This window comes from Python bivittatus, unplaced genomic scaffold, assembly GCF_059951505.1.
Source record: "Python bivittatus isolate LINGU-HERP-01145 unplaced genomic scaffold, Pbiv_v1 ctg000670_np1212, whole genome shotgun sequence".
NCBI lineage: Eukaryota > Metazoa > Chordata > Lepidosauria > Squamata > Pythonidae > Python > Python bivittatus.
The window spans coordinates 3,146,072-3,164,861 of record NW_028277094.1 but is presented as its reverse complement, the minus strand read 5'-3'; the positions used below and the strand labels follow the sequence as shown (position 1 = coordinate 3,164,861).

Genomic DNA, 18,790 nt, shown 5'->3' with positions numbered 1-18,790 from the left:
GCAAGACAAGGCATTAATGCTCAAACCAACCTCAATCTTATAGCTACTGGGGTGGGCAAAATGAGATATAAGCCTTCTCAAAGCTTCCTAGGAGAACTTAATGACTCAATTAGTCCATCTTCTGGGTTCTTCATTGAAGTAGAAACGGGATTTGCACAACACATTAAACTAAGCAAGGCTAACATGAGCAAATGCAGCATCTAAGGCTTGTTCTTTGCCAAAAATGGCAAATAGGGGAAATCATGTGTTTAAAAAAATAATAGAACTAGAGGGGAAAAGGGCGGGGGGGGAGAAACAATTTCTATCAAAGCGCAGGAGAATAAATAGAGAAATGCAGAAGACATCTTTGCATTAGCTGAAGTGCTTAATCTGTAAGCCTTAAAAAAAAGAGGGTGAGGTACACGTACTGTTGAAAGATGTTTTCCCCACAGATAAATCTAGGCCTAAAAGTGTATATCCAGCAGAGCTGAAACAAAATTTGCTCCAATCAATTATCCTCAGGGTTTCCCCCCCAAATGTTTTAAAATCTGTATTTCACATTTTATTAAATGTTTATTTCCATAGTTGATATGTCATAGTATTTGAGAGTTGATATGTATTTCACAGTTGACAAAAGTTGACAGCGCATGCAGAAGTTGGTGGTATTTGACTATATTACAGATGGCATGGAATAATATTTGGCACCCGGTAGCATTCAGTGATCAGAATGACAGCATTTGATAGACAATACACATCATTGCAAAGGCAAACTCACATCTGCCCCACGCTCTATAGATTTAAAAAGCAAGTTTCAACTTTTGATTCAAGGTATCCCTCTCTTTTCGTTCTGTTTTCCAGTTGACCTTCCTTAACATCACATCATATTACCGTGTTTGCCACCCAGCGGTAGGTGTTTGTGTTACTCATTTTTTTCCAGGATATAATCAGATACTTACTGAAGCGATGCTGAGCTGAGATTCTATATTTAAAAGTATGACCTAAGAAGTTTAAAATATTTCATGTCAACAGGAGGGCAAGACTACTGGTATCTTTTGCTGTTCCAACTGTATTACAAGACCTTACGTTCCATCGTACCAAAGAAAGTTTTCTTGTGTTCTTTACAAATTAAGAAAACATGGTATGATATGCTGACAGATAATGTTGAGTGGTGTGTGGTGCAAAGAACATGGAATACTCACATGCATTTAGCTGGACAAGGTCTTTTTTTCCCAACAGTGAGCTTTTCATGGCCACTAGCTATGATTAATCTGCATTGGGTAGATTAATAGGAAGCCCTTCTGTTAATGAAGCTTTTTTGTGTGTGTGGGGGGGGTACATCTGTAAACTTTAAGATTTCTAATCACTGGAGATGCATTCATTATCTTTTGTACAGATGGTGCCTTATGCCTATAAAAGCATCCTTACTCATGCCTGAGTAACAGAAACAGAAGGCTCGTGCATTTAAAAACAAATACTTTAATTAAGAATAGTAACTTCGTGTTCTCTTCTGAACAATGTCTTGGCTAGAACAGAACAATCTGATTTAATTCCTAAAAGTGGCAGCATGTTCTAAAGGTGGTAATCTGGTGTATTTGGAGGGTGGCTGGTTGAGACAGGCCAGACTAGGATAATTGTATAGGGAAGTCTTCTCCCAGATGTGCTAGTTTTCTATGTGTGGGGAAGAGTTTTGTTTTGATCCAATAAATAACAGGAACCAGCCCAGCATATAATCTTCAACCTCCCACCTAAAGGGGAAGAAAAAGAGCTTTATTTTGTAATTTTGCTTAACTCCTTGACAAGCCTTCAGAATACCTATCTTTTGAAAAGAAATAGATTTATTTAAGGCATATTTTATTTGCAGACCCCTCACATTACTCCAAACATCGCTTCTACTCAAAGAAAGGGCAGCAAAAAAAAAAAAAAAAAGGAAGGGAAGGGAAGGGAAGGGAAGGGAAGGGAAGGGAAGGGAAGGGAAGGGAAGGGAAGGGAAGGGAATTGTCACTTCAAAGAGGTAGTTCAGGATGATTAACTGCAGCACTTGTCTATTTATCTCCTAAATCCCTAGATATATGCTGCTTTACTTGAGGAAAAAAAAGGGGGGGGGAAGCAAACCAGCAGTCATAAAAAATCACATGTGGGAAGTCCCTTGCCAGAATGGCTACTCTGCAGGAAATGATGCATTAAAAAGAAATGGAGGATCAGAGAAAATAAATGGTGCTTCTAGCCTTAAGATTGCCTGGTCCCAAAACCTGCTCAGGAAGCCTGAATTAATCAGAGAAAGGCAGCGGAAAAAGGGGAAACCGAGGTGGAATCTCCCCTTGAGGTAGGTGAGCATTCCTTGCTGGCTTTAGCTGTTCTCTGAAAGCCAACTGGACAGGGTGAAACTCTACCCAAGGGTTGGCTTGGCTGGTATCTGCTACATTGACTTGTGCTGCATGGCTGAAAGACAGACTCCTGTTCAAAATGAAGTGGAGGAGGGCAGGGACTTAGAAGGTTCCCCTGAAACTGGGTTTACTTCAGGCTAGAGTTCTCAATCTCAGTAGCTAGTGGATGCTTTGGTTGGAGAAAAGAGCAGACAAACGTAATGAGGATTTAAAGAACTTACACATTCTTAAAGGCCAATCCAGAATTGACTATTTTTTAAGCCACCCTTTTTTTCTTCCCATTTCCAGTGGAGAACAGGCAAGAAAGTAGGAAGATTGATAGGGCCTAAGTGGCATTAATGGGCCTCTCCTTGCTAATCAAAGGTGGCCTTTTCCAACCTTTACATAATGGCTGTTGATTATAGGAGTCGCAGTGCAAAATATCTGGGGGTTGGAAAAGGCTGAACTGAAAATATACCTGTCAATATACAAGTGAGAGCATCAAAAGTGCTCCAGAGAGGCCATCTTGATGTAGCACGAAAGGGCAGCTGATTACCCTGTGTTGCCCCAGATGTTCCTCTACTCTTAGGCTTAGCATCAATAAGTAACTTCCTCTGGCTATGACGGGGTTCGGGGCCTTGAGCCTGCTTTTCCAGACTCCAACAAGCATTAGGTGGTCATGGGATCATAGCTCCCAATGGCACGCAGCAATGCATTATGGGCAATTAGCAGGACAGTGGCTACCATCCAATTAAAGAGCGCTGCTTCTATTGCCTGCTGCCTCATCCTCATCCTCCTCTTCCATTTTCTTTTTTTCTTAATTATTACTACTGAAGGTCATGTTCACCCTGCTCACTGGGACAGAAATAACCATAATAGGATCAGTCACAGATCAGCTTTCCACCCCACAATATGAGGGCATCAAAACCCCATACGGAGTCTGGCCTATGTATTAGCTCAACAGAGGAGTGACACAAAGAGAAATCAGTTTGTGCAAGGAAGTTGTTGGGATCAAATACATAACCCAACATGTCCAGCAGCCCTTGTTCCTCACAGGCATTTGGGCTGAAGACTCACCTGCTGGACAAGCTCATGTTCAGAAACATCTTTGCACTACATACAGTGGGAATTGTTTGGGAGGCCAAGAAGCTTGGCCAAACTGGGTTGATAAGACCTGAGCATTTCAACATAATGGATTAAAAAAAAAATCACTCCAAGTATATATTTGCATGGAGTACAGCCAGCTGGTGGGGAAGATCCTCGCCTCCCAGGTGACAGCCCAACTATGATGAGCTGATCTCCTAGAACCATGACTTGGACATGGGATGGCCCAGTTTCCCATCACAAGTTCAACAAGCTCGGTCTCAGTCCTTTCTGCCTTGAAAAACGCCACTAGTGGTCAGCCACTAGCTTGGCCCATAAATGGAACTGTGGAAACCCAAGGATAAAATGAGGCCACGTTCCTATGAATTGCAAAATGTTTTCCAGCACTTCAAATTACAAAAAAAGAAAAAAAAGTTTTCACAAGTTTTCAGATGAATAAATAAATGTAAAAGGGAAGGGCTGGGAAAGTGATTCCGAAGGCCCATTTTATCCAACTATTGGGAGGACTGTGATGTCACACAGATATAAGACAGCTCCCATTGGCCACTCTTCCTCTTACACTAATTCTCCCTTTTAGCCAATGGAGGATCCTTCAGTTCCATGTTTTGCAAATGGGCACAACTGAGGCAGTTCTGATGCCAAACTGCTGGCACCTAGCAGGGCACGGCCATCCTTCAGTGATGGATTTGCCCCCTCAACTAGAGTTCTTCTTTCATAACATACAACAGTCTCCTGCTGCTGTACTTGATGTTGCCTGCCCCTAGTCCTGCACCAACATCAGTAAAGGAAAACTATACTCTTAAAGCCCACCATTGTAAGTCCAGCTGATGCTCCAGAAGACATCACCACCAAGATCACCAACGTCCCTGTTTATAAATTATAGCACCGTGAAATTAAGGCCTATCCCGTTGGAGTAAACAGATACCACTGCTGAGACTTGACAGGATGGGGTCCATAATCATCCCATCAGCAGTTTACTAATTATCAGTTTGGAAGTTCTGTGTAGTTCTCATCATACTACACTGTGCCTCACACCAGGTTCCTGAGGTGGTTCCAAATGCACAGGGTTGGAAACTTCTTGCTTCTGGCAACAGACACAGTGCAGGAAGTCAGAGACGTTGTGTGTGAAGAGGCGGCGGCATGGATGCAAATACTGCATGAAAAAAAGCATGAACACAATGGCCAGACAGTATGCCACAAGCAGCTGCAGCACAAGCATGGGAGTGCAGAGGTACTCGTAGATGTCTGTCTTGAAGAAGTACCAGACCAGGAGCAACACACTGTTCTCTATCCCCCGGAACACATAGAAAAATGCTAAACAGCCCCAGTTTTGTGACCTGACAATCAAATCTCGCCGAGACAACCTGAGCTGGACAGCCGACCAACAAAAGACATTGATGCCGCCATAGAGCAAAGTGATGGAGAGTAGGACAGCCAAGGTTCCCACTCGGCTGAAGTTCTTCTCCACATTGTCAGGCAATTTGGCCCCACTCCTCCAGAACTCAACCCATGGCAAGAAGAAGAACAACAGGAAGTTGGCCGCACCAACAGCCAAACCATAATATTTGAAGACGGTCCCAAAGAGAACCAAGATGGTGATGCGAGTTGAGATCTCCAAACCCCTCCATAAGAAGATACAGATGAAGGCCAGTGGGCGCAGACGGATCTTGTAGTCGTCATACTTGATCTGGATGGCCAGGGTGTTGCAGACCAAAGCTCCATAAGTGACTGAGAGTAAACACATGCTCATCAAGACAGCTAAAAATGAAGAAAAATGAAAGATCAGCAAAGAAGAGCAACCATTGATTTATCAATTTGTAAAAATTACAGGTGCTGGTGTTCATATTGGGTTTGTACAATGTGGAATACAGAAGAGTTAACATTGTGGTTGAGTATATCCCATGGTTACCTAGAAGCCCCCAAAAGCTCTCCACATGGCATGGGATCAGAGAGTCTTCAGAAATCAAGAGGATGTAAATTGGTGTAACTAGATGTAAAAACACAGGGAACTCCTACTGAAACACATGATTGGTTCAACACTGTCTTGCCCTTGGGGGACACAATTTCAGAAACGACGGGGCTGACTCACTTCTCCTCTTTCCCTGTATTCTGTTGAAACAGATGCTGCTCAGATTGTTTCCAGAGGTTCGACTGGGAAGACCTACTAGGATGGATGCTACAGAGAGAGAGATGGTTAGGGACAGATGTTGGGTTGCCTCTCGCCAAAAGGTAACCTTACTTGAGATTCAGGCCTGGAATAGCCTGCGTAGTAGCAGTACTGAAGCAGGAAGAACAAGGTCCTGAGATGGGATTTTGAATCTCTTTTCATTTGATTCCTCCACCCGTTAGAAAACATAATTCAGGCTTTCAAGATCACAAGTAATCCCCATGGAACAGTGGTCATGAGCCCATTCAGGGCTGCCAGTAATGCCCAACTGATCCAACCAGCTGTATTATTCTAACGGCCAACTGTGATTAAAGGGCCCATCCAGGAATGGCACTGTTGCTAGCCTCCATTTATAGAGCAACCATACGAAGAGAAGAAAGTGTGCAAGTGTGTCTCAAACAGGGGCGTGAAATCCTTTAATCATGGAGGATTACACTTCATTCGTGAGTAGTGGGCCAAGAGGGTCAATCAAAAATAAATTTGATTGAATTTAAATCTAATTAAAATGAAACTCACTTCATTAAACAAGCTAAGACAACTTACACTACACACATACATAATTTCCCTTTTCTGCTGTATTAAAAATTACAGATCAGCTGCCAGTATCAAGGGACCCTGAAGGTGTCCCCATAAATTTTGGGGAGCTATAGGCTGAGTATCTTTACCTAAAAGCCACCTTTGATCTAGATCAGTGTTTCTCAACCTTGGCAACTTGAAGACGTGTGGATGTCAACTCCCAGAATTCCCCAGCCAGGCTGGCTGGGGAATTCTGGGAGTTGACGTCCACACGTCTTCAAGTTGCCAAGGTTGAGAAACACTGATCTAGATCTTTCAACTAGCTCACCCTGCTTTGAAAAGCAAACAAGGAATTCTGGCTAGAGACACAGAAAGCTTTCTCTCGCACAGAGATGAAAACATGAAGAACCCAACATTTCCTTGTCAACCAGCATCAACAGAGAATCATTTGGGTACTGGTAGAGGTAAATCTTGTTTAGGAAAAATATCAAAATGGGCCATTTCCACCCCGAATAGTATGAGCTTTAAGCTAGGGCATCTATTAGCCGCTTCCAGCTCCAAATACTGCTGTAAGGAAATTGCATTCTGTTTTCAAAATGGATTACGCAAAGCAAAGAATGCAAATACCAAATGCATATTATATGCATTTTGCATATAATTATAGGGTAGAAATTCCGGGCCCAAACAAATTCTGGAGCTGTGGAAATCAGTCCCTTGCAAGAAAGTTGTCTGCAATGCGGGTGGGGGGGTGGGGTGAAGAATGGGATTTGCTCCCCCAAGGGGTGTATCCTCTCTTTTCCAGAACCTAAATTGAAAGTACACAAGCAGTTAAGAGGATAAATCATCTGCTGAGCTAAGCATGAACGAAACCAGTGAGACTGGTTGCCCAAGAGTGGAGTGTTCCAGTAAAATCAACAGTATCCTTTCACCTCAATCCACACCAAGTCTTGTAGGAGTGTATTCCATACATTATTTTCTGTACGGGACTTTGTGGATTTCTTGCTAGTCCATTTCTTTGATCGGATCTTAGCAAAGCCCAGCCTGGACAATTTGGATGTGAAAGCCAGAGAGATCTCAACTTCTGCGTCCTTCACCCAATATAATAATCCTCCTTTGGGCTAAATCTGCTCAGGAGGGCCAGAGAACCTTTCTAGGTAAATACGGGGGATATACAGGATGAGGAAACAGCACATTTGATTTCATGCTGTCAATGTGACTCTGACTCTCGGCAAAGGCTAATGCAGAATTTACTTTCAAAACCTCCCAAGTCGCCCCCACAAATGTGCATTCAATTAGCAGAGTCTTAAAAGTTAGTTGTGAAACCTTGTTTTACATTTACTGGGACTTGTGAAACTCTCATAGCAACACAGGATATACACACTGTGTAAAAACAAAGATCCCCAACTCCTGGGTAGGGGGTATGAAAGCCATATAAACCTCATATGTGAGGAAATTATATATGTAACATCTACATCCCTCCCGTCTGAGCGCTTTAGACAGGGAGACTAGTACTGCCTATTCTGACTAACGCATTTTATTAACAGTCACACGCTTTCATGAGCTTACATTACCAGATTCCTGATTTTCATCACGTTCTTGGAACCCCTGCAAGACTGAGCTGAATTAGTCATGTGTATTTTGAGTTCAGTTGTTTTTTTTTAATGATTTTTATGTACTCATTTTCTTCCTACCCTTTGACCCATGAATCTGAGTTTCATATTGATTATTTTAGTTTGTATTTTGGTCTGTCTAAGACAGTGTTTCTCAACCTTGGCCATTTTAAAATGTGTGGACTTCAACTCCCAGAATTCCTGAGCCAGCATGAGAAATGCTGGTCTAAGACTTCAATAAAACATCCATTCATTCATTCATTCAGGAGGAAAGGAAGGGAAACTCCTGGAAGAGGATTAACTTGCCATCCAACACATCTGGAAAACATTAAAATGGAGCAGGTTGTTCAAACTGGATCAGTGCTCTGGGTGTGTTACTTGTCTGCATGTTTCCAAGCTGACATCCCTCACTGAAGGCAGATGGCAAAATGCCTTAAGAATCTGGCAATGAAAATGCCTGCAGTCAGTTTTATGAATACTAATTATTGGAACCACACCTCTGGGAATTGCACAGGAGCCTCTGTTAAGCAGGGATCATAAGAAAGCCACACCCGCTGAACTTACACACCTAGCAAAGGCCCATGCTCCAGAGACTTGATTCACAAGAATTCACCACCCAGGCTGCTGTGGATGACCTAGTTTGCTTTTTCTGGGCATTTTTGAGAGTCTTTTATTCTCCAGCCATTTGGTGCTACAGCCTTCCTAACCCTTAATCACTGGCTCTGCTGTCTAGGCCTTAAAAAGGATTGTAGAATCATTTGGGAGAGTCCAGGTTGATCCCCTGGCTTGGCAAGCTGAGCCGAGGCTCTGGCTGAAATTCCCCTGGGCGAGCCTTTAAAAGCTCCTTTGCAACGTATTTCAACCATAAAGAACCCTTCGCAAAAGGATCGATATGGAATAAATCCACTCAGTTTCACCGGTAAACCATTACAACCAGGATGGCAATCTCTGGCGGGCTGAGGAGCACAGAGTGTTTTTGGAAGCTGGAAGGTGCAAAGGGCAGGACCATTTCAATGGGGTGGGTTACAGCAGAGGGTCGGGGATCCTTATGGTATTAAGAGTAAATTTTTAGTGAATATGATAACAGCTAGGGTGGTACAATAGTGAAGGAGTTGGATTGGCACCTGGGAGACCCTCAGAGGGCTGCGTGTGTCCAAGAAGTTGAGAGTTTCCCCTCTCTGCATTAGGCCAAACAGTTTGCATACACTGGACAACAATTCCCATCATCTCTGAGCTCAGACAGCCCGGCAGAGATGCAGAGAAGTTGGAGTCTTCTCAGATCTGACAGGCTGTCCTTCTTGAGATGATCTGAATATCTCTCAGTCCCACAAAGGAGAGGAGGTACAAACCCTGGCAAATTCTTCAGGGGCTAAATGGTCAAAAATAACCACTAAAATAAATGCAATGCCTGAAATCTCATAAGATCATCCAGTTTTGGCCCTCCCAGTCATAACATCTTGCACGTGAATCTTCAAATATTAGACATTCTCGCTGGAAATATTTTAAGAATACCACCATCTCATGAGATTTTAGCCAACTGAATTTTTCACCAGAGTTTCTCTCTGATGCCCTGGCAAATAGGAGCTTTATCAGGCCAAGCAGTTTACCAGATGTATCACTATATGAAATTCTTCCAATTTTCTATGGTAGCAACAGGCAGCAAAATCTCCAATATCGCACTTGGCATCCATCATGTACTTCTCCCAAGGAGCAGCTGTCCCCAGATGGTCCCACCATAAATCCAAAGAGTGAAGTCATCTCTTCCTACATGCCGTAATCTCTCTGCATGTATAATACTAGGTGTATTACTAGAGCAGGACTCCTAACCTTCTTAACATGCTAGCTTTCTCCATGCAGGTTATCTTTGGAGAGCCAAACATTTAGTCCTTCAACATCTCAAGTGCAGATCAAAGAGGTACAAGTCAAATTATGGGTTCTGCTTAACTCATTACTGGAGTGAACCCAGCCAGTTCCAACTAAGAACATTTTAAGATCCAGTTCCTGAAGACCAATGGATTGCTTGCTTGCTACTTAATAATCTTCCCCAACAAAACCATTTTTTTCAGTGTTTCACCAGGAAATAACTTCAAACCAGATGCATTCCAGTCTATGAACTATAACGGCCTACATCTCACATAGCTGGAGAGAAACAAGGATCCTTTGGACCTAAAGACAGATTCTGATTCCAAACAAACTAAGTTTAATTTTGTCAATATTTCAGGGGAAGCCCCCAGGTTTCTTCTCCTCAAACGCATTAGATGCTAGATTCAGGACAGTATTCAAGGTACTAATTTGAGCTGGATTTCCATGTCATGCCAAAGCAAGGTTTATTGAAGCGTGGTTTGTTGAACAAACCACATTGGGCTGGATTTACACATTCCACTAAGCCAAAACCCATTGTTTGATACCCATTCCCTGCTGTAGAGCTTAGAAGAAATTTTTGTTTGGTCGCTTTTATTTTATTTAGTTCAGCAATGTTTCAGCTTTGAAGTCTGCATTTTAAAAACAAAGAAAAGCTCTATATTATCTGCAAGGATGGCTTGCACGGATAGGAAGATATGGAGAAGTATAGTAAATGGAACTGGTATAAACCAGACCTAGTTATTTATTTTTATTTATTTCTGAACTGGCTTTATATGCCACCCCAATCCAGCAGGACCAAGTAGCTTAAAATTCCCAAGGAGCTTTAAAAAACTGAGTAGCTTAAAATTCCCTTCTTACAGGAATAAGGCTGAATTTTATTATTTTTTTTAAAGGAATACAGTAATAGAACCGCAGTAAGAAAGAGTAACAAAGAATTACTAGAAAACAAACACAGGAACAATAAACATCTAAGCATACCCCAGATCTTCTCTTGGGGCTTTGTTAAAAAGCCAAGTTTTAACATCTCTCCAGAAACATAACTGGGGGGTGGGGTGGGAGGGCAGCTAGTTTAATCTTGACTGGCAAAACTGTCCCAAAGACGTGGAGTTGCAACAGAAAAGAGTCTCGGGCCCTGCAGAGGAGAACCGAAGACTTCCCTGCCTGATTATCTGAGAGCCCGAAGCCACCAGGTGTAGATGGTCCCAAAGTTAGATCCCCCTCGCCTTTATCTCCTGCCTTTAAGTCCTTCAGCTTCCTATTTCAGAGTCTTTTTTCTGCACTTTGCGTATCACCGTCAACATCACAAGAGAATAGCACAATGGGCATGGATGGGTATGGGTATCTGTGTGATTTCACTATTTGGAGCCTCCAGTATAGTTTTCATCTGTTCCCAGCTCAAAACGGTAAGACATTATGCTGGGAATTTTCAACACACCAGAGGGGACCCTGGAGGAGCCAAAGGCCACGGCCACAGATTGCTTGGCTGGGACTTGGGGTGCGTGAATCCATCTTTCATATGATGTGCAAAACGTGTCCTGAGAAAGGAGCCACTCTTTGTTGTCAAACACAATTTTATGTTTGATTGTTGGTTTCTGAAGCCCAAAGCCTGTCTTTGGTCTGAACTAAAAATCAACATTCAGACTTGGCTTATTTTTGTACTCCACTTCTTATCCTAGCAGATAAACCAGAACTCGGCAAACAAGCCACAATTCCTTTGCGTATCTGCAGGACTAAGCATGACATGTTCCTCAAATCATGATTAAAACAAATCCGGGTCTAACATTATATGCCAAAGCAGCCAGAGGGAGAGAGAGAGAGAAACAAAGAACTCTCTCTCTGAGCCTCCAACCCATTTCACTTCTCATCAGGAGAGCAAATTAGTTTTCTGGTGGAAACGAATCTCCCACACGTGACCCCTTTAGTTCCCTCCCATCGCGTCTTGTGGCCCTGCCCTGTCTTTACCTCTGCTGGTGGGCACATAATGCTCCATTATACTGACGTAAAGCTGCAATGTGAGCTGTGGGGTGGAGCCCAGGAAGGCCTGAATGACCGCCATCCGCTTGAAAGCATTGCGGTGAGTGACCAGCCGGCGCACCAAGTGCCCCACTTCCTGCTCGACCTCAATCTCATAGTCTCTGTGAAGATGCTTCTTGCGGGTGATGGTGACGTAGGGCTCTTCCTCCCGACCCAGGCGGTAGAACATCACTATGGCCTCCAGGCATCTATACAAAAGAGAGAGAAAGAGAGAGAAAAATCTATTCCAAGTTCAATCATTGTTTGGGGGGGAAGCAGGTATGTTTGCAGATGACCATCCCTATTGGTAAAAGCATTCAACCTTCTGGGGACCTTAAGCTAGAGCGATCAATTGGCATTCAGCTCAACCACTTCCTGTATAAAAATCAGTATTGAGTCATGCACAAAACCAGAGGGTTTCACATTTTTTCAGGCCACGGAACCTCTTTTAATAAAATATCCAGAAGCCCTGATCCTGAGCTCTAAGGATAGAAAATTGGCTGCATTCAAGTAAACTTTTTTTCTTGTTGTCATTGATGGGACCCCATCAGGGCCTAGGGTTGAACAGAACAGAGTTTGAAAAGGCCTGCAATAGACAGCCTGAGGCCCTCAACAGTTTGGAACTACAGTTCCACGAAGCTTGACTAAAGACCACCTTCTCCAACCTGTTCCCTTGCAAATTTGTTGGTTCTCAGCCAAAAAAGGATTGTCCACCCTACCGTGAACAAACTCAAGCAACCCTGAGACATTCACTGAAAAGCGACAACCAACACCACTCCACAGATCATTCCAAAAATGAAAACAAACCACAGGGAGCTGTTCTCCTGCCATACTGATGAGGGGAAAGAACCAGAAAGCATCTGTTCAAGACAAGCCCTATTTGTGGTTAACTGTAATGGAGCACCGGAAGTCTAGGCTTATTCTAGAAACCTCCCTCGCTTTTTATCTCCTGCTGCAGAAGCAGATTGAAACAGACTCGCTGGGCCTCGACATCCTACTTCCTAAAGCAACTGCACTCAAGATTTTCCCACAGTCATAAACAAAGAGACCCACCTGCATTCAGCTCCCCAAGCTAAGAGCGAGACTACAGAGCACACGCCTTTCAAGAGCAGCGCAACATGAGAGACGAGATCATGCTTTCCTCAGATTGACTCAGACCTTGAAATTCCTTGGGCAGATTTTGCAAAACTCTTAAATAGTCTCCCGTGAACTGTAGGACAGCTAAGTTGGTTAAAAAGGCAGAGCAAAGAGTTGTGCAATGTCCAAATGGAACCATGATGTCATTTCTTGATGGAACCATGATGTCATTTCTTGAGAACTGACTCAAAGGTTTGCCAGGTTCATGACACATTCCAGAAAAAGGAAAAGTCTTGGGGAACCTTAAGGATCTGCAAATGTATTAGAACTTCTGGTTCTGTGGCTCACGTATCATTTCATTCCAATGCATCTGAAGAAGCGGGCCATGTTTAGGTAGTAATAAATGTGTCTGCCTTTGAGATGCCACAAAAGACTTCATTGCTTTTGACAGAAAAGGCTAACACAATTACCTGCTCAGAAAAAAAATATATCTTGAAAGATACCTGTTAATATGCCTAGAAAAATAAATGTCATGCAAACTTAAAAACAAAGTTCATACATTGTGCTAAACCTTTCTGGCTTAACTGTAATTTGTTGACCAAGTCACAATTGGCTGGGCTTTGCATAATGCGCAAACATTATGCTAGGCTAAGGTTAATGTATTGCTTAAGACATTAAACTGTTTTGTAGGTTGGTCCTCTTTTTGTACAGAGAATGAAGATGTGTCTCTTAGTTCCTCCTCCTGTGCTAAACTTGCACTGTTTCCTCCCTCTTCCTCCTCCTCCGCCTCCTCCTCCAAGTGCATCTTCTTTCCCTTTGAAAGGGGTTGCCCTCTCCAACTTCTTTTCCCTCAAAATCTGCTGTCCAGAAAAGGCAATATTTTAAATTTCTTTAAAAAAATAAAACTGGGGCTCAAGTCTTTCCAAAATTCAACCACTTCATCCTGGATGTGTGAGGGCTAGCAGTAGGCCCCCTATTTTATGGAACAGCTTTGCCTATTTCCAGGATGAGCTTTAGCACCAAAATTACTTTTTAGGTTGCTTCAGCTCCAACCTAACCCAACCAGAGCCGTTACTAGTACGAACTACCTTGAGGACGATCATAAAAAGCTTCTCATGAGCATGGAAGGAAAGGGAGGTGCCGTATGCAAACAGCCAGTGCAGAGAAGGGTTCTTTGTTGAGTTCCTGAAGCTGAAAATAGAGCCAAAGACAAGCTTGCTCTGTTTTCATCAACGAGGGAGGGCAGGGAAGCTAAAATTGAGGGGTAGAACAGGGTGCAGAAGAGGGCTAAAGAAAGAACAAGGGAGGGGGTGGACAGCCGGACCTCCTCTCCTTGATCCAATCAGAGGGATGCTGGTTTGTTGGCTGACACATCGGATGCTACTAGCAAACAAATGATAAAAGAGTGGGAAGATCCCACAGTCGTATTTTCTGAAGGAGCAGGCAGAAGAAAGAGATAGAAGCAGGCACCCTCTGCAGAAGACTAAGGTATTTTGGTGTCCTATCAAAGCTGCGCTCCTCAATTAATACAAACAATCACCTATCCAAAATTTAACTTACTGGCTGTGTCCAACACATGCTTAACCATAGTCAGTGTAAGCCTAGTTTACACAATTAAACCATTTTTCTGGGTTGGCATGACCCACTGGACTGTAAGCTCGTCATAAAGGCTGGGATGGTTAGTTGTATCATGCAAACACAACTAGAGTCCTTCCATGGTGCTCTCCATCTGTCCTGAACTTTAACTTGGTGCTGGCCAGGGATTATGGGAGCTGAACTCCAACCCAGCTAGAGGGTACCACATGGGGGAATTCACAGACTTCAGCCCCCTCTTTCCAGCATTGGTCTGTCAAAGGTCTCGGCAAACCAGGATACAAAAGCAAGGAGATCCAACCTCTTTTAGGCGGAGCGGTCTTTGAGTCATGGGCCGTGGGCCACGTTCCCCCAAACAAGCAAGGCCAGAGCAAAGAAGTGGCTCAGTTCAAGATTAAAAAAAACCAGCAACTATTATCATCCCCCCTAATTCTAACTCTCTTCTTTCCTCCTCTCAGATATAAAACCATTCTTTAGTGGCAACGCTTGGAGCTGGGAGGGCTGCATGCAAGAGTTCAGGAAGCTCCTTCATTTAAGGAAGCGTTCTTCAAGTGGAGCTGGTGACCTCGTGGACGTATCCATGCTGTTTTTCATGGCAGTAATAAGGAAACGGTTTGCCTTGGCCTTCTGTGGATTTGATTTGCTTTTATTTCATTTTACACTGAGCAGTCCAGCTTGCAGCCCCTGGAATTTCCTGATGGTTTCCCATCCCAGCCAAGGCCAGTCAGAATTGGATGGGGGCTGTCACCTACTGAGACCCTACTGCAGTGTTTCTCAATCTTGGCAACTTGAAGATGTGTGGATTTCAACTCCCAGAATTCCCCAGTCAGCATGCTGGCTAGGGAATTCTGGGAGTTGAAGTCCACACATCTTCAAGTTGCCAAGGTTGAGAAACACTGCCCTACCAAAATAAAATATTACAGGTAGTCATCGACTTAAGACCACAATTGGGACTGGAACTTCTGTTACTAAGCAATGTGGTCATTAAATGAGTCACGCCCGATTTTACGGCCTTTTTTGCTGCAGTCGTTAAGCAAATCATGTAGTCATTAAGCGAGTCCGGCTTCCTCCATTGACTGCTTGTCAGAAGCTCCCTGGGAAGGTTGCAAATGGCAATCCCGTGACCCTGGAATGCTGCAACCATGATAAGTACATGCCAGTTGCCAAGCACCCGAATTTTGATCACGTGACCACAGGGACACTGTGACAGTCATAAGTGTGAGGGCCAGTCATAAGTTGCTATTTCAGTGCCACTGTAACTTCGGTTGTTAAACAAATGGTCTTAAGTCGAGGACTACCTGTATTCCTGGAATCCCTATGGCATCTGTCTCTTGACCAGGTCTACCTCATAAGGCTGATGCTCTGAAACAAACTGGAAGAACTCAACCTGCATCTCACTTGAGTTAGAAGGCCTTTCCTGTTCTCCTAGTATAATGTTTACATTACCTTTATCTTAATGTGTAACCATCCTTGAGAATGTTATCAAACTGAAGAAGCCTGATAACATAAGTCCTCTAAATAAATAAACCCTCATTTTAAAAGCCTGGCCAACATCTTTCCTGGTCCTATTTCAAGTGAAAGGCTAAGTGATAGGACTCCTGGCTGGTCCTCTCCTGGTTCAAAGCGTGACAAGATACCAGGGACTTTCAGGGAAAAGCAGGCAGGGATTCCATTCTCCAGATGGGTGTGTTTGATCCAGTTAAAGTAGTTACGAGCTGCTGGAACTACCAATAAGGAGATTTGACTGGGTTAGTTAGGAGCTGAGAGGGGTAAGCCTGCTGTGGAAACAGGGCACAGGAAGAAAGGAGAAGACTGGGGAAGAGTTCACTGTGTGTGGTAGAAGCCACAATTCTCTTAAAATAACATCACAAGTGTCATGATGTCACCAGGCCAGTGTTGCAATTTTGTTCTGTCAACCTAGATTTCAAGTTTAGCCTGTAACATATCTTGGAGGCATAATGGAGTCAACAAGCAATCTTTGATCTTGCATTTAAAAAAAAAAAAAAGCAAAGGAAGTTGACATGGGGAATCCTTCACATCACCAAGAAGAGAGGAACTTAGGAGCACCCATTTAAAAGAGGACTTCCCACCGACCCCAAGAGCTCATTGAAGAGAAACACCCCCAAAGCAATTTGGCGGACAGGCAGAGCTTAATAACCTCACACCTCCTGAAGGGTGCCCAATGTTCTCAGGAGCTCGCCTTCTTCCATACATGTCCATCACCCTCGATGCGCCTTCCTAACTTCAGGCATCTCTTCTATTCTAGCACCTCCCAAGGGTATTTGGGCATGCTAAACATTCTGGGAAGATCACGTTCTCTCCTGGTGAAAGGGCAAAAGCTCAGCCTTCGTTTCTGATCAACATTCCTCCACGGAGAAGGCTTCCAAACTGGAACTCCCTCTTGGCTTCTAGCCCTCACAGAGCAAGGATCAAGGACCAATATCCAGAACCACACTTAGCAAAATGAGCAGGTTGGGGGAGGGGGGGCACTGCTGAGCTACAAACTGATTTTTTGAAGAAAGCAAAGTCAGACACTTTCTGATCTCAGATAGGAGGAGGACTATAGTCCTCACATTCAGATCAACATTTTCCAAACTGGGTCACCCTTTGGACCCTTCCCACTGCCTCTCTTAAGAAGCACAAGCAGAACGTGCAGATCCCTTAATTCTGGCTTGTACTTGGTTCAGCATCCAGCCAGCCACTAGGTTTGATAAAACCCTGATTAACTATTGGGTGCAATGTGTGAACCTAACCCCTTATGGTTTACTCACAAACTATGCTTAAATAAAACATGGCTTGGTGTAATGCACAAGCCTCACCTTGGTATCATGTCTGGCAGCTGTAATGTCCAACCCAGAAAGTTCAGAACAGGGCATTTTTACAGCCACAAAGTCCCTACCCACACAACCTACCGAGCATAACTTTTCTAGTTTCTTGCAAGCGCAAGTATCCCAGTGTATTTGCGAGACAACTGAAAGCTGGCAGTGGATTCTGGGCATGGTAATTCCTGCACAGGTTGGGGAAGATGGGCCTCCTTGAACCCTGCTTGGCACTCTGCTGCTTGAGCAAAGTTGAGGAGCAAAGTTCTGGAATGGGAAGGGGGGCAAAGAGTTCCCACTACTCACCTGATGAGAGGGCCGAGCAGCAGCAGGTGCATGAAGAGCACGAAGGGCCTGTCACTGGTCAAGTCCCGGTTCACGAAGATGAGGGTGAGTTGGACCATGGTGGACGAGAGGAGCAGGAGGAGGAGAGTCAGGAGCATCCAGAACTGGTCACTGGAGCGACTGTAGGAGAAGGTCACCAGGCAGGCCGACACAAGCTCCCCGCAGTACAAGAGCGTGCTGAAGATGATGCTCACCGGCGGACCAGTCTTGGTGACCACCTGGGACGCCACTTTGCGCAAAACCTTCCGGGGACGGGTGCTGGTCTCCCCAGGAGAGACGTGGTCGGAGCATTCTCCCCAGAAAGAGTCCTTTACCCCAGCCCCCCCGGGGCCCATTCCTCTTGCGGCTTCTCCAGCCCGGGGCTGCCCCCCGGCCCGCAAAGGAGACTCGGGCTGGGAGTGGGAGAGCAGGTGCCCGCTCTTCCCACTTCTGGAAAAGCCTCCCGTAGAAACGCAACCGAAGCTTCTTTTCAGCCACTTTTCAGGGGGGAGTCCAGACTGCTAATGAAACGGCCGGCAGGGCCAGAAGAGCGCCCCAAAAAGGCGGCGCCGGCGCTGGCGGCCTCCTGGTTTCCAAGCGCGCTCATTTCACAGACGGAAGAAGAGCAAGACTGAGTCCGCGGCTAGTCCCAAGCGTCGGACAGCAGGGCTGGAAGGGCGGGGCGGGGCGGGGCGGGCGGCGCCGCCCCGCGAAAGCTGCTACCCGGGAGCGCCGGCCAGGCGGCGCCGAGAGGCCGATCCAGGTGGAGGAGAGACGCGCGCGGGCCGGTTCCCCCGCGGCGCTCCGGCTCTCGGCGGAAAGGCGAGTCCCGGGGGCCGGGGGCGGCTGCCCGCTCGGAAGCCGGCTCCTGTCGTCCCGTTTCTCGCAAGCCCACGTGGGAAGCCCGGCCCCCGTGTGTCGCGGCTTCTCGGGCAGGCGGTCTCTTTGGAGCGGAGACCCGGGATCCGCAGCGCCGAGCAGGGCGCAACCGACGCGGGCTCGGCAGCTGCAGCGAGCGGAGCCCGGACGGCCGCGCGCTCGCTCTGTTGGTACGGAGCTGGGAAAACAGGTGTGTCTGCCCCGGCTGTGGGCGGCGGCCCTGGGTCCTAGCGCGCGCCGGGCCCCGCGGCAGCCGCCCTACCTCCAGTCGCGCGGAGTCCCTCGGTCGGCCCGCAGGACCCGGGCTGGCCTGGCTTCGGGAGTTGCCAGGCGGGCAAGAGGTGCACGGGCTCACGCACGCCCCGCTCCCCCGGCCTTGGCATGCGCTGGGGGTAGGCTTCACCGGTTGGATTTCAGACTGCTTCGCGGCACCTACAGGCAGGTGGAGGAGAGTGGCTCTCTGCCTACCTCTGCGAAAGTGGG

The 18,790-nt window shown here is 45.5% G+C and overlaps 1 protein-coding gene across 1 annotated transcript; it reads right to left on the bottom strand.

Moving 5' to 3' along the window:
• Window positions 1–532: 532 nt before the first annotated feature.
• On the bottom strand, window positions 533–18,483 carry XKRX (XK related X-linked). Its single transcript, XM_015888406.3, has 3 exons — window positions 17,411–18,483; window positions 11,565–11,824; window positions 533–5,204 (listed from the first exon to the last, which is right to left on the bottom strand). Exons 1-3 carry the CDS (start codon window positions 17,782–17,784, stop codon window positions 4,459–4,461), a joined length of 1,380 nt encoding a protein of 459 aa, XP_015743892.1. The 5' UTR covers window positions 17,785–18,483; the 3' UTR covers window positions 533–4,458.
• Window positions 18,484–18,790: the final 307 nt, after the last annotated feature.

What these genes read in the sequence shown, in the direction of transcription:
- XKRX (XM_015888406.3), bottom strand. Translation starts at nt 17,784, where the DNA reads ATGGGCCCCGGGGGGGCTGGGGTAAAGGACTCTTTCTGGGGAGAATGC. An exon ending in CTGCTCGGCCCTCTCATCAG is followed by an intron (nt 11,825 to 17,410) that starts GTGAGTAGTGGG and finishes TCTTTTGTATAG; the next exon opens with ATGCCTGGAGGCCATAGTGA. An exon ending in TTATGTGCCCACCAGCAGAG is followed by an intron (nt 5,205 to 11,564) that starts GTAAAGACAGGG and finishes CTTCATTTTTAG; the next exon opens with CTGTCTTGATGAGCATGTGT.